A 12,157-nucleotide genomic window follows, 5' to 3' on the forward strand; every position below is an offset into this window, starting at 1 on the left:
TCAAGTTGCTCTTTGTTTTTAACAGGGTTGGTTGAATTAAGAGTGGGATAAATAGCTACTAGAAATTTCAGCTGCTTGAAGCGTAACATGTGCGCCTGATATTGTACGTTAGACCGATATTGCTCTGAGTCCCTCGCGATAGGCGACACTTCTCAGTCCCACGATAAGGACCGAAAGGGGTGGGGTGGCACTGCGAGGCAGTCGGATTTAGTTTTCCTTGCTTTTGCTGTGTTAGCTCGGGATATATGAATGAATGTTCATTTATAAACGGCGAAAACAAACACACGTTTTGTAAAAGGTAATGCTCATGGTAAATTGCATTTGTCAGTGCGAAGAAAACGGAATAGAGGTAAAAATCTAGCAAATTGGAGAGAGAAAAATAAGTAAGTACACAAATTATTTATAGTATTCATGGGTCGTTTTCAGTGTATAGCTTCAGGCAGTGTTATTAACAAAAACATGTGTTTTTTTACCTTGATTTAAGGTTAAAAGAAAGCACAAAGACTGAAGAAAGTACGCTAATTGCAGAAACTACATCTGAGAATGCTAAAAGCAAGAAGAAATTACGTTATGAATAGTTTATATTGTGTATTTTATTTTGTAATAAAGGAAAAACCTTTTTACTTCAGTAACTACTATTCATGAAATATGCATGTGTTATATATGTGATACATTATATATAAAATACATTTTAGTGTTAAATGGGATACAAACAAGAGATACTTTTATATGCTACTAAATGAAACAACATGATAGTTTTGAAAACTTTTAATATTTTTATGTATATTATCAATTTGTATGTAACCGCGAGGTAAACTATTGTAACATATATTTTGTTTACAAATCAGCTTCACAGTTTTGTGTTATTATTCGTATTTTGTGCTGTGCTTATAGTGTGGGAACTGCAAAATCTGTAAAACTTATCCCCCAATAAATGCCTTGCAAAGTAATATCTCACGGTATATTTAGTTCATTTAATATTTATACAAATATTATTATTTGGTTGAAAATAAGATGTATGCCAAAAAGCAACTAAAAATTATTAATTGTATATCCACAATCCAGTTAAATATTTGTAAATAAACGGTACTATAAAATATATATGTGCAAAGAATACTCTAAGAATAATGTAAATGAGGTGGACGCGAATGCAATGACAAGAGAAATGCAGAGTAACCCGACAAGACATGTGTTATCGAAAACCAGACCTTCCTCTACACCCCTTCCACACATTCGTCAACAAGGCGCAGATAACAGCCGAAACCCGACCACTCTAATGGCGAGGATTATCTACAGCGCTCGGGTCTTGCTGAAGGGATGGAATAAAAGTGTCCTATCTCCAAACAGTGAAGTGGCAAATTTTTGGCTCAAACATGAATGTGCAGTGACTTACGCGTGTGCAAGTAATTCGCAATTGTATGAAGATAATTATTTCCAAAAATCATATACTATAAAAGAATGTTACATGTAAATCGTTCAGTTTTTACTTTTTTGTTATTCCGATTACTTTATTTTCTGCAAGTTGTCAAATTTGCGCTAATATAAACCTTTATACTAATTAATTTTGCTTATTAATAGCAACATTAACCACATTCTAACAACTGGGATCAGTCATTATACCTTTCCTCAATGATGTGTAAAAATCTCATTCATCTGCATTAACTGATTTGACCTCTACTTGCCGTCGCATTGACCACTAAAACAGCTCTAAATGAAGCCCTTTATCACCCTCTTAAACCATAGTTTAAACCAAGTGATTTTTATAAAAAAAAAATAATTTTTAAATAATATATCTTGAAATAGAATATCTTAATTTTTTTTTATGAAAGATCTGATTCCACTCTAATAGCAACAAATGTTAGCTCTTTAATGTTTGTTGTGATTCACAGGAACAAAAAATTATATACTAATCAAGATCTTATCATTTAAATTATCTGAATAAGTTGCAAATTATACCCAGTTAAATACTTCTCTACAATTAAATTAATTATGAATTTTAGACAAGTGTAAAAAAAGAGGATATAAATAAATTCATATTAAAAAAATCCTATTTTGTGGGAAATTCCCAAATGTACTGTATATCCCTATTATGTGGGAAACACCCAATCTATTGAGAATCCTCCTCCTGTGAGAAAATACCCTTTCTGTAATTGTCGCAGTCAGATGTCCATATCTGCTGGACTTCTGTTCCTTGATGTTATAACATGCTGAGAACCAAAATAATTAATGTAAAAAAAAACTGGTTTAAACCAAAAATTCCCTTTCGGCACAGCCTGCAGGCGTAGGTAAATTTCGAAGTACACCTATCCCTCACTTAGCACGACTAATTCGTTCCTAAAAATGATCATGTTATTCGAATTCACGTATTCTGAAGCATTAGTTTTCATAAATAGCAAGGCTAATTTATTTAATGTGTTCCAAAATTGTGCAGGAATATACTTTACGTAATATAAATGCGTTGAATAACACTCAACTATAAATATGTCACACTATTTATCTTTATATGCCTCTCATCACACTTTGTATAACAAATACGACACAGTGTAATGGGAGATACGTGGTTATGTACTTTATCGTCAGTCTGCTGGCTGACTTGCCCGCCTGGGCGTGACCTTCAACTCACGTCGCGTACCTTTCCAAACCATCCTTTACTGACAGTGAAACCGATATTATTGTCCGGATAATTACATTTTAATTTTTCAAAAATTAAAGTGCTTATTCGCGTATCACCACCTGGTTCACACCAATCCTGGCAAGCCAATTTTTTTTGCAACACTCATTTAACAAACTTTTCCACGTGAATCATCTTTCATCTCTGTTCCGGTATCTATTTTCAAATATATTCCCGCTAGTACAAACAACAGCATCAGACTTATATAAACTTTTGGTAAGAGTCCTTATTTCGTACAATTGTGCGCACAGTTTACTTGCTTAAAACTAAAGTGCGACCAACATAAGCGTGGCCTTCATGACAATCTGCGCGCCATAATACTTCTAGTTTTGTCTCAAATACTTGAGAACGGTGTGTAATGAGTGATCAAGCACGTACAGTTACCGGCAGCTGAATGAGCAGACGTTGCATTTTTTTGAGTAAATTCCCTGCCACTGGCTAGACTGAGTTCACGGCCCGGTTTGTGGCCAGGCGACAACGATACGGCACGGCGGCATACGCGCAGACGTAAAAAACATTTGGTCCTTTTCACTCCATAACCGCAATTTAACTTGCCACAGCTGATGTTTGTACAACAGCCGATAGCGTAGACAGACCTGCGCGCGATTCTCTTCTCCCCCCCCCCCCCCCCTTGTTTGGCTAAATGTATCCCACAGCAGATGTTCACAGAAGTTAAAACAGACTTCGTGACGTCGTGAGTTCTGGAATTGCGTATATTGCCTATATATATGCCCGAGGACGCCAGTCGGGGAGAGTCAGTTCGGAGTGTTCAGTCGGGAGTTCTCCCGCGACGGAGTTTCCGGGCGATAGTGCCGCGGGTGCGGCAGAGTGGCGAAGTCCTTGGACGAAGGTTCCAGGGCAGGGAGTGAGTGAGTTCAGTGGAGTCGGGAGTTTTCCCGTGGCGAAGTTTCTGGGCGATAGAGTCGCGGGCGTGGCGGAGTCCCGAGTTCCAGCGAGGAGTCGAGTGGGATCTCGGCGAAGGGTGTGACGGCGGCGGCGGAGTGTGGCGACAGAGTCCCGCGGCGGAGACCCACGAGGGGTGCTGCGGCGAGAGTTGCACCATGGGTGCGGCCCAGCGAGGTGTGTGGAACGAGTGACTGGGGAATAGACCTTTCTTTAAGTGTAATTAATTATTTGCCATTTTAGAAGATTTTTGTAAGTGACATAAGTAGTGGCAATAAATAAAACTGTGTGTGTAATAAAATCTTTAATTGGGCTATCCTTTACGAACCCGCGGTAAATCGTAACAATACGTTCAAATGGTTGCGATACTTTCCATATTATGGGAGTTGCAGGAATATTTCTGTTTTTTCTAAAAACCTTCACCATTTCTACCCCTTTGGTCGGATATTGCCCATTAACGAACTCAATCAAGATTTTCCACTACTAAATTTTATGTATCAGTTTGAAAGTAAGTTGTGGAAAATTGTGACAGTTATTGTGTCCACAAAATTGTGATATATATATATATATATATATATATATATATATATATATATATATATATAAACTTTGAGTTGATGATTTTGGGGTCTATGAACCATGAAACGAAAAACTATATAAATATTTTCCTATAATTGCACCATGGTAACTGCTACAATATGTAGTATTTCTTTGAAATCTACCTAAAAAAAAACCATGTTTATACAAAAAAAAATTATTACTTTTTTTTTAAATAAAATATATTTTCCCTACCCTGGTTTTTAACCCCTAGTTCTAAAAGATTCAGAAGTGTTTTTATTTCGTTGAATTTCGTAAAATAGTAAAACTGCGGTTGGTGGTTATTGTATGTTTATTATTTTTACCAAATACCTTTTCTTATCCTTGATTAGATTCGGAGATATAATTTTTATCTTAAAACCAAATTCACCACTTGGGTTTTGAATTTAACAAAATGGTAAAATTGTGGTTGGTAGTATTTGCATGTTTATTATTAGTACCCAATATCTTGTCTTATGCTTGATTAGGTTTGGAGATATAATTATTTTAAAACCATGTTTACCCCTTTTTTCCATCCCTTTATGGGTGGATACCTGTAATTATATATAGCCTAGTTTTAAATTTCGTTCAAGGCTTTACTACTCAAAAATTTTTTTTTATCAAAATCCATCAAGTAATTTCAACTGATGCTGAAACAAACAAAAGTTTTAAAAACAATATTTTTGAGTTCTAGATAATGTAAATAGCCATTTCCAATAATTTTTCATCATTTAATTCAATGTACAGGCTTTTTACCTCTAACAGTTTTATTATAAGTATAGATTTATGCAGAAAAAAATTGCAGATCAATCAACTATATGTACATTTTTAATTAAATAAATCATTAGGCACCAACAAAAAGTTCCTTTATTACCAAAATGTATTTTCCAGCGAATAAGAATGAGAATTTCTTGCAAGTTTGATGAGCTTGAACCTGCCACTCATATGAAAGGTCATCTTATGTAATGGTTGCGTTGAGTCTACGGTTATTACTGCTGTGGCTTTATGAAAGATGGAGAATATTTTTAAAAAGAAACTGGAGTATCCGTGCTTTGCTACGGCAGTTCACAGGCAGAACACGCACACACTGCTCATTATACATGCCCTCCTCGCAGGTGCCACTGTTGTTGCAAAAGCCATTGGCATGAAAACGAAGATAGCATCAACAATAAAATGGCAACATTTCATAGAGAATAATTAAATTCTGCTTTCTTGAAATCTAACCTAGACAGTAACCTCCCTCATGTTTCGAAGGTCAAGTGTGCAGAATTTCATCGAGATCGTAAAAAACCAAACGGAAACTCAAGGAATTTTGTAGGAATTCGTAAGAACTTTTTTTTATTTTTTATCTTTATGGTATACTACAGCTCTGTCCGCATGGCATCTAGTGCAAGTGTTACTCAAGACTGAACCCCCTTTAATATGAATGAACATGAAATGGGAGCTCACCTTATATTGGTTGCACTTGGTTGTGAAAAAATGTGGTTTTATTGTTATACCTCAGGCTCCCGTCATCACAGCGAGATATAATATATACCAGTTTTTAAGTCCAATCATAAACTTTTAAACACAAAAAGATGACCTGTCATATGAGTGGCAAGCTTCAATTTATCAAACGTTCATGAAATTCTGATCTTAATCACTGCAAAATACATTTTGGTAATAAATTAAACATTTTTTGCCCATCATTAACAAGCTACCAGGAGAATGCTAGCATCACTTGGTCCTAGTCTTTATTCATGCTTTGAGATAGGAGTTTCTCATATGATAAGTGTATTCAGATATTTCAGCACATTGTCAAAATTTGTTCTCCTTGGGTTGTACTGATGGATAATGTGAAAGGTAACTTTTCAGGTTTTGAATTAAATTTAAGTAATCCAGGAGGTTTTCATACACTGGCCACAGATACACCTTGAAAGTTTTACGTCAACATAGCAAAACATTCTGCATTTGTCAAATTTTGAACCTGAGCTTAAACATTTTTAACTAAGTACTGTCACTTGAGTTTTTTTTAAAATGTATGTTTGTATTTAATTATTTTTAATGTAATGATTTCTTTTTACTTTAATTTTTTTCGTAAGATTGTTAGGTTAGGTTTTGGTCTTTTCTGGCTGGTTTGATAAGATGAGCTGGAAGGAATGGAGCGCACAAAAAAGTGAAATGCTTGGAATTTCCAGTCTTACGTCAGCATGTACAGGCATGCTCGTTGGGAATTTGGGGAAGGAGGAACGTGGGTGTGTATGTATCTGGCTGAAGGTTGGGCCGGTTGCCTCTAGGGCATCTGGACTGCGGGTAGGGTACGTACTTCCGCAGTCCAGGTGACACGAGGTGGTGATTGGTTGGCGGGCCCAGGATCACGGCCCAGTGGCAGGAACCATGCCGGAGCATCACGCAGTGTAACAGGCGAGTGAGTATTATGGAGATCTCTGCAAGTTTTCACACTCATAGCAGGCAAAGGGAACTGATGCAGCCACTGACATGATGTATTTAAGTAAACTCTTCAGTTTTTCATTGTTTTTAGTTTGTATTTGTAGGAGGCCTGAGCCTGGGCCTTGCAAGGAGGGTAGTATTATTGACACAGTGATGCCTGCCTGATCTTTCTGTAGACAAGTACACCTATCCCTCACTTAACACAACTAATTTGTTCCTAAAAATGCACGTGTTATTCAAAATCGTGACAGCATAACCAATAAAAGTTATTTTAAATTCATCATGCAAAGTCGTAACACTTCACTATGCTAGAACGCAAGTTAAAATCTCATCTAGTAATTTTCCTGGCTATGATAAATTTCAAAACACTGCGGAATATGGAGACCAACTCTGCACTGTTTACACTGGTAAATAGATTCACTGCGTCTATTGTTGGCAAGGCACACTTTGCATCTCTTTCTTGGCTGCTCTTTGGAAGCGGGAGTGAAAGGAATTCTCTCTGGAAAGTGAGCACGAGATTTCCCACGCAGTCTGGGTGTTACCCCGGACGATGGACGCCCCCTTCTGCAATAGTCTGGCAACAGACTATTTTCGAGCATCAGCTCTGCAACATTCAAGCGAAAAATTGTAAAATATTAATTATTTCTTGGTTATTTCACATTATACAAACATGAGAATGGTTCAAACAGATAGTGACACATTTTTGATTGAATGACATGCTGGTTTTTAACCACTTGTGTGTGTTAGTATAACTTTCTTCTCATTCCATTCTACTGCTAACTTAATGTTACACCAGAGATAATGCATATCTCCCAGTTTAATTTCATACTGAGATTGTTTGTGACCTTTTTTGTGCTAACCCCATGAGTATACCGGTACAGTACATTATATCACTGACAAAAAAATTAAAAAATAAGAACCTGCAACGTTTTTTTAAAATTAATAAATCAAGAAGGTTACACTTCAAACTCTGAGTAAACACTAATTTATGGATGTTAATAAATACATGAGCCAATTTCAAGACTTTTTCAGAAAATGTAATATTATTTTCTTGAGTTTTTTTTTAAAAATATAATAAGGTTAATTTTATACTTAATAAGCAAAAATAAATCTAATATTCATAGGAACGTACCAATTAAAAAGTTTTTGATTGTAATTTCCTCGTGTTTTAAGTGAATAGTCTCCAGTTATTTATATAAATTAATGTTAGACTGTAAACTGAAGCATCACTACTGTTTATTTAATTACTTTTTCATGACCGGACATACAGTCACTTCACACGTAGACACCATGCAGATGCACGTGATACAACAGGAAAGGTCCACCTTATCACTTCACCTCTTTCACAAACATACCAGCACGGAAATGCCAGAACAAATGCCTTCGGTCACTGAATATATTTTTGCGAAACAGAGAAAATGGCGCAGGCAATGAGATCTTAGCACCCACAATGGCTTGAGAAATAATATGTGCATTAAAATATAAGCAACACATACAGCACAAAAAAAAAGTAGGTAATAAGTAACTTTCCTGCACAATGAATGGAAATAATCGTGAAAATTTAAATTCCAATGCAATGTAAATATTTTTAAGATTGTGTTTTATCACATGGGTAACAATAATTTTCATTGCACTAGTCTAGTACACACACAAACTAAAAAAAAATATCTTCATAGTACAAAATTTACACACACACACATTCACACACACACACAAATTCACACACACACACAAATTCACACACACACACAAATTCACACACACACACACACACACACACCCTTTATATTAAGTTTTTGGAAATAATTTTTTTTTGCTTATGAATATTAAATTAAAATAATTCTTAAAGAAGAAATTAAAGAAGGAGAAATATAAGTACAGTGGCTCAGTAAAAATTTACATCTGATCAGAAGGAAATTCAAAATTATATTTTTTGATACATATTCTGAGGGTCACTGTTTGGAAAATATTGTCGAGTGCTCACAACAAAAAATTATGATTTTTCACATTGAAAGTAAAACATCATCATTCCTATAGTTTTCAAAAATTACACTTTTTACAAATTGAGCTATTTTATTTCCTAATTTAAGCGAGATAAGTGGCAAAAATTGACCAAACTCTAGCAGTTAATATAGATCACATTTTTTCTTGAGAAAATTAAATTAAAATGCACGGAGGAACACCAAACAGAATTACCTAAGATTATTTCAATGGGGGTTGATGTTTCTGTCGAAGCTTAGGGTGCCTCCACATGTATAATGGGCACGTGGACCCAGCTACTTTGTTCTCAGGGTCGTGACGAGCCCGTGTGTGGCGAGTCCTGTTCCCCCTGTATCAATAAAATGCTCCAAAAATGATAACAGGTGCATGAAGCTCCTTCCTCTCGCAGTAATCGCGACTCACTGCCCGTTCGTCCTCGCTCGGCAACTCTCGGGAGCGGAGCACTGACGTCACACCGGTGGGCACGGGCTGACGCACGCACGCACACACACACACTTCGGCAGGCGGTCAAACGCCGGGGTCGTAGAGGGTGGTGGTGCAAGGAGGGGGCTCGCAGCGTGTAAGGGCGGAGCTGGTGGCACATCGGGCTCAGAAGAGCGCAGCCCGGGACGATGTCACACACTAATTGAAATAAAATAGCTAGTTGGTGAAACAGGACATTATGCTGGGCATGTTAACTAGTACGGTAATTTTACAGCTGTTATTGATGAGCGATATTCATATCTTCATGGCCCTTCAAACATCCCACCAGCGACATGTGCGACACGTTTTAATAGTGCACGACAAATACCATAAACTACCGCAAGAGGGTGCAGTAGAGTCAGTGGCTCATGAAGTCATGTTGAAAACCTTCTTTCTTTTAGGTATGTGCAAAGTTTCCATCCTACAAGTAAATCCAAAGTTTTTTTTTTTTTTTTTTTTTATGTTCTGTAACACTTCAAAACGATATTAACTACTCTCATTAATCAAAGCTTCGTAACATTCAAGTCTTTGTATCGCATGTGCAACTTATTTTCAGTTAACTTTGGAAGAATGACCTCTCACATAAGCATAACACCATTATTGATTAATCTGAAGTGTTAAAAAACTTATTTTCAACATGGAGTCTCCTACCTGGGTTTTCTTAATTTCGTTTGATAAAATTACAAATGGATCATCACAAAAGAAAGAAGTACAACCGAGAAAAAAAAAGTAGTGCAATATGGAGTTTTTCCACAGACGTTAGCGATTGTTCCACACAATGTGATAGATGCAAACAATCGTTCAGATGCCTGCGAGTTAGGTTATGTAACTAAAATTTTATTGTAATGTTTTAATAATTTTTTTGTATTAATGTGAGTATCATAGAGTGGTATTGTTTAGATAGTGAATTTAGAACATTTTATCATTCATTTTACAATACCAAATTTCCCCAAAACAGGTTTCGCATTTATAACTAGTTTTTAATTAGTTTCAGAGTGCAAATGATTTGGATAAGAAAACAGTAAATATTATTAGACTTAAGACATCTGTGGAATAATTATTGTTCCAGTTTTGGTATCAACAGTGTTTTAAAAGTAGCTAAGCTAACCTAACCAATGGTTCATGTAGTTTAAGGCGATTGGTGCACGGTAAAAAACGGTCACAGGCCCGAAAACAATGAATTTTGTATCATATGACCACTAAAGAGTGTAGATGCCTATGTGGGTGACCGTTACTATGTAGGGAGGTCAGGAGCTTAGTTCCAGCTCGTCAGTGGCGAGATGGCCTTCATACGGGAAGGGTGTCACTGGTGGTCGCTCTGCGGCCTGCCATCTAGCGGTAACTAAAAAAACCTCGAAGATTGTATCTCGCTCTCCCTCTAACACACAGCCGATAAGGTTCTATCGTGCCCGGAGGAGGGGAAGGTTTAGCAGGTTTCTCTTTCACTCATCCTTCGCCATGGGGAGGCGGAATGGATTATTTTTTGTCCGTAACTGCGCACATGTGGCTAAGAGTTAACCTCTCCACTCCCGCACATCTTCTTACTCAACTCACTCATTCTCTCACACTATTTCAATAAATCTTTTCAAATCTTCAACATCAATACTTTAAACCATTGCGCTTCCTACGGATTAATTATATTTCATGCACGTGCCCGAATTCAGCTGCAAAAAAATAAAACGTGTAGTCAATTTTTTTCTTCAAAAACCTTCCAAAACACTGTGTGTTAAAAAACATTCTGAAAGCCCATTTTTCTAGATAAATGGAAATTCTAAATCACCTACGCCACAAGGAAACATTGTGCTTTAATATTATGTAAAGAAAACACCTCTTAGTTTTATAGTTATGTATAGGTGGTGTGATATGTTTTAGATGTTGCACCATTTTATCATCCATGTAGAAGAGTTACCCGAAAAGCTAACAAGATTATTGCCATGGAAATGGAAATATGGTTAAGGAAATATTTTTCAAATGTTTGTAAACAGTAAACAACATATAAAAAATCTTATAAATGTAAAATTAAAATACAAACAACCCTATAGCAAATTTAATTTCAATATGAAAAAGTCTACAATAATGTTTACAAGAAACGAAATTGCAATAGCAATACAAAAATATCGCAATTTTGTTACATTGTTAACATATATATTATTTTTAATAAAGGCAATAAAAATGACATACTCAATATTTGTAATACAATAAATACCTTAAACCCTACATAATTGCTGTGATATTCACAATAAATGCTTTTCTTAAATATAGTAATTAAAAAACATCATAAATAAATTATGAACATACATATTATGGTGAAGGAAAGTGGACACTATCACACTGAAAAATCTTAGAGGGTAGTTTTCCTCATCTTATTTCTTTCTTTGCGTTTTTGGTCTTGTTCGTTAAAATATTTCATGTTCAAATACTTGATACGCATATATGTTCTTGTCCTGACAAAACAGTATATAACTTCTTCTGGATATTTATTTTCAGTAGTTCCGCAAATAATTTTAGTCAGTGATTCAAAAATCCGCTCTTTTTTGCACAAATTGTTGCCATGAACATTATCAAAACACATTTCAGCGATCTTTATTAATTCAAAAAATTCATTAGTGGGACATTTTAAGTTACCCTTTGATTGTACATGTATCCAGCTATCGTCCTCCGAATTGAAATCCGTAGTGCCAAGGTCAGGATATTTATTTCTGAAACGGTGAGCTATATAGCCAGAAACATATTTCAGCCCTTCAAGAGAAATCTCGTCACTTGAAAGGGGCCTGGCCTCTAAATCTAAGTCTATTTCTTCCATGTCAGCAAGATCTATTTCATTTAAAGGTGATTTCTCTTGAAATGTCTTTGTAAAATACATTTCCTTGCACAAAAGTAGTTCTGTAATTTCATTCTGATAAGCACTGTCCTGTTCCATTTCATTTGACGAAACATCACTTACCAAACATATTTCGTCTGTCTTCTCATCCGTGTTTTTCCGTTCAGCAAAAACTGCTGCAGAATGTTTTCACAATATGTAGTTTATAATTCTGTATTTAAAGTAAACGGGCGACAGATGCGTATTTTGATGTCCCATACCTCTAATATACGGAGAGAGAAAAAACCACTATA

General features: G+C 35.9%; 1 protein-coding gene across 38 annotated transcripts in view; it reads right to left on the reverse strand.

Moving 5' to 3' along the window:
• LOC134546235 (protein bric-a-brac 1-like) overlaps nucleotides 1-12,157 on the reverse strand; it is a 284,962-nt gene that overhangs the window by 200,358 nt on the left and 72,447 nt on the right. For 3 of the 38 annotated variants that reach the window (XM_063388882.1, XM_063388883.1, XM_063388881.1), the window contains exon 6: nucleotides 6,984-7,184. The exons of the other annotated variants lie outside the window; for them this stretch is intronic. In XM_063388882.1, coding sequence (XP_063244952.1) covers nucleotides 6,984-7,184 — 201 coding nt within the window. The remainder of the gene's footprint in view (nucleotides 1-6,983; nucleotides 7,185-12,157) is intronic. 38 annotated transcript variants of the gene reach the window in all.

Source organism: Bacillus rossius, chromosome 1 (genome assembly GCF_032445375.1).
Source record: "Bacillus rossius redtenbacheri isolate Brsri chromosome 1, Brsri_v3, whole genome shotgun sequence".
In the NCBI taxonomy this organism is placed as follows: domain Eukaryota; kingdom Metazoa; phylum Arthropoda; class Insecta; order Phasmatodea; family Bacillidae; genus Bacillus; species Bacillus rossius.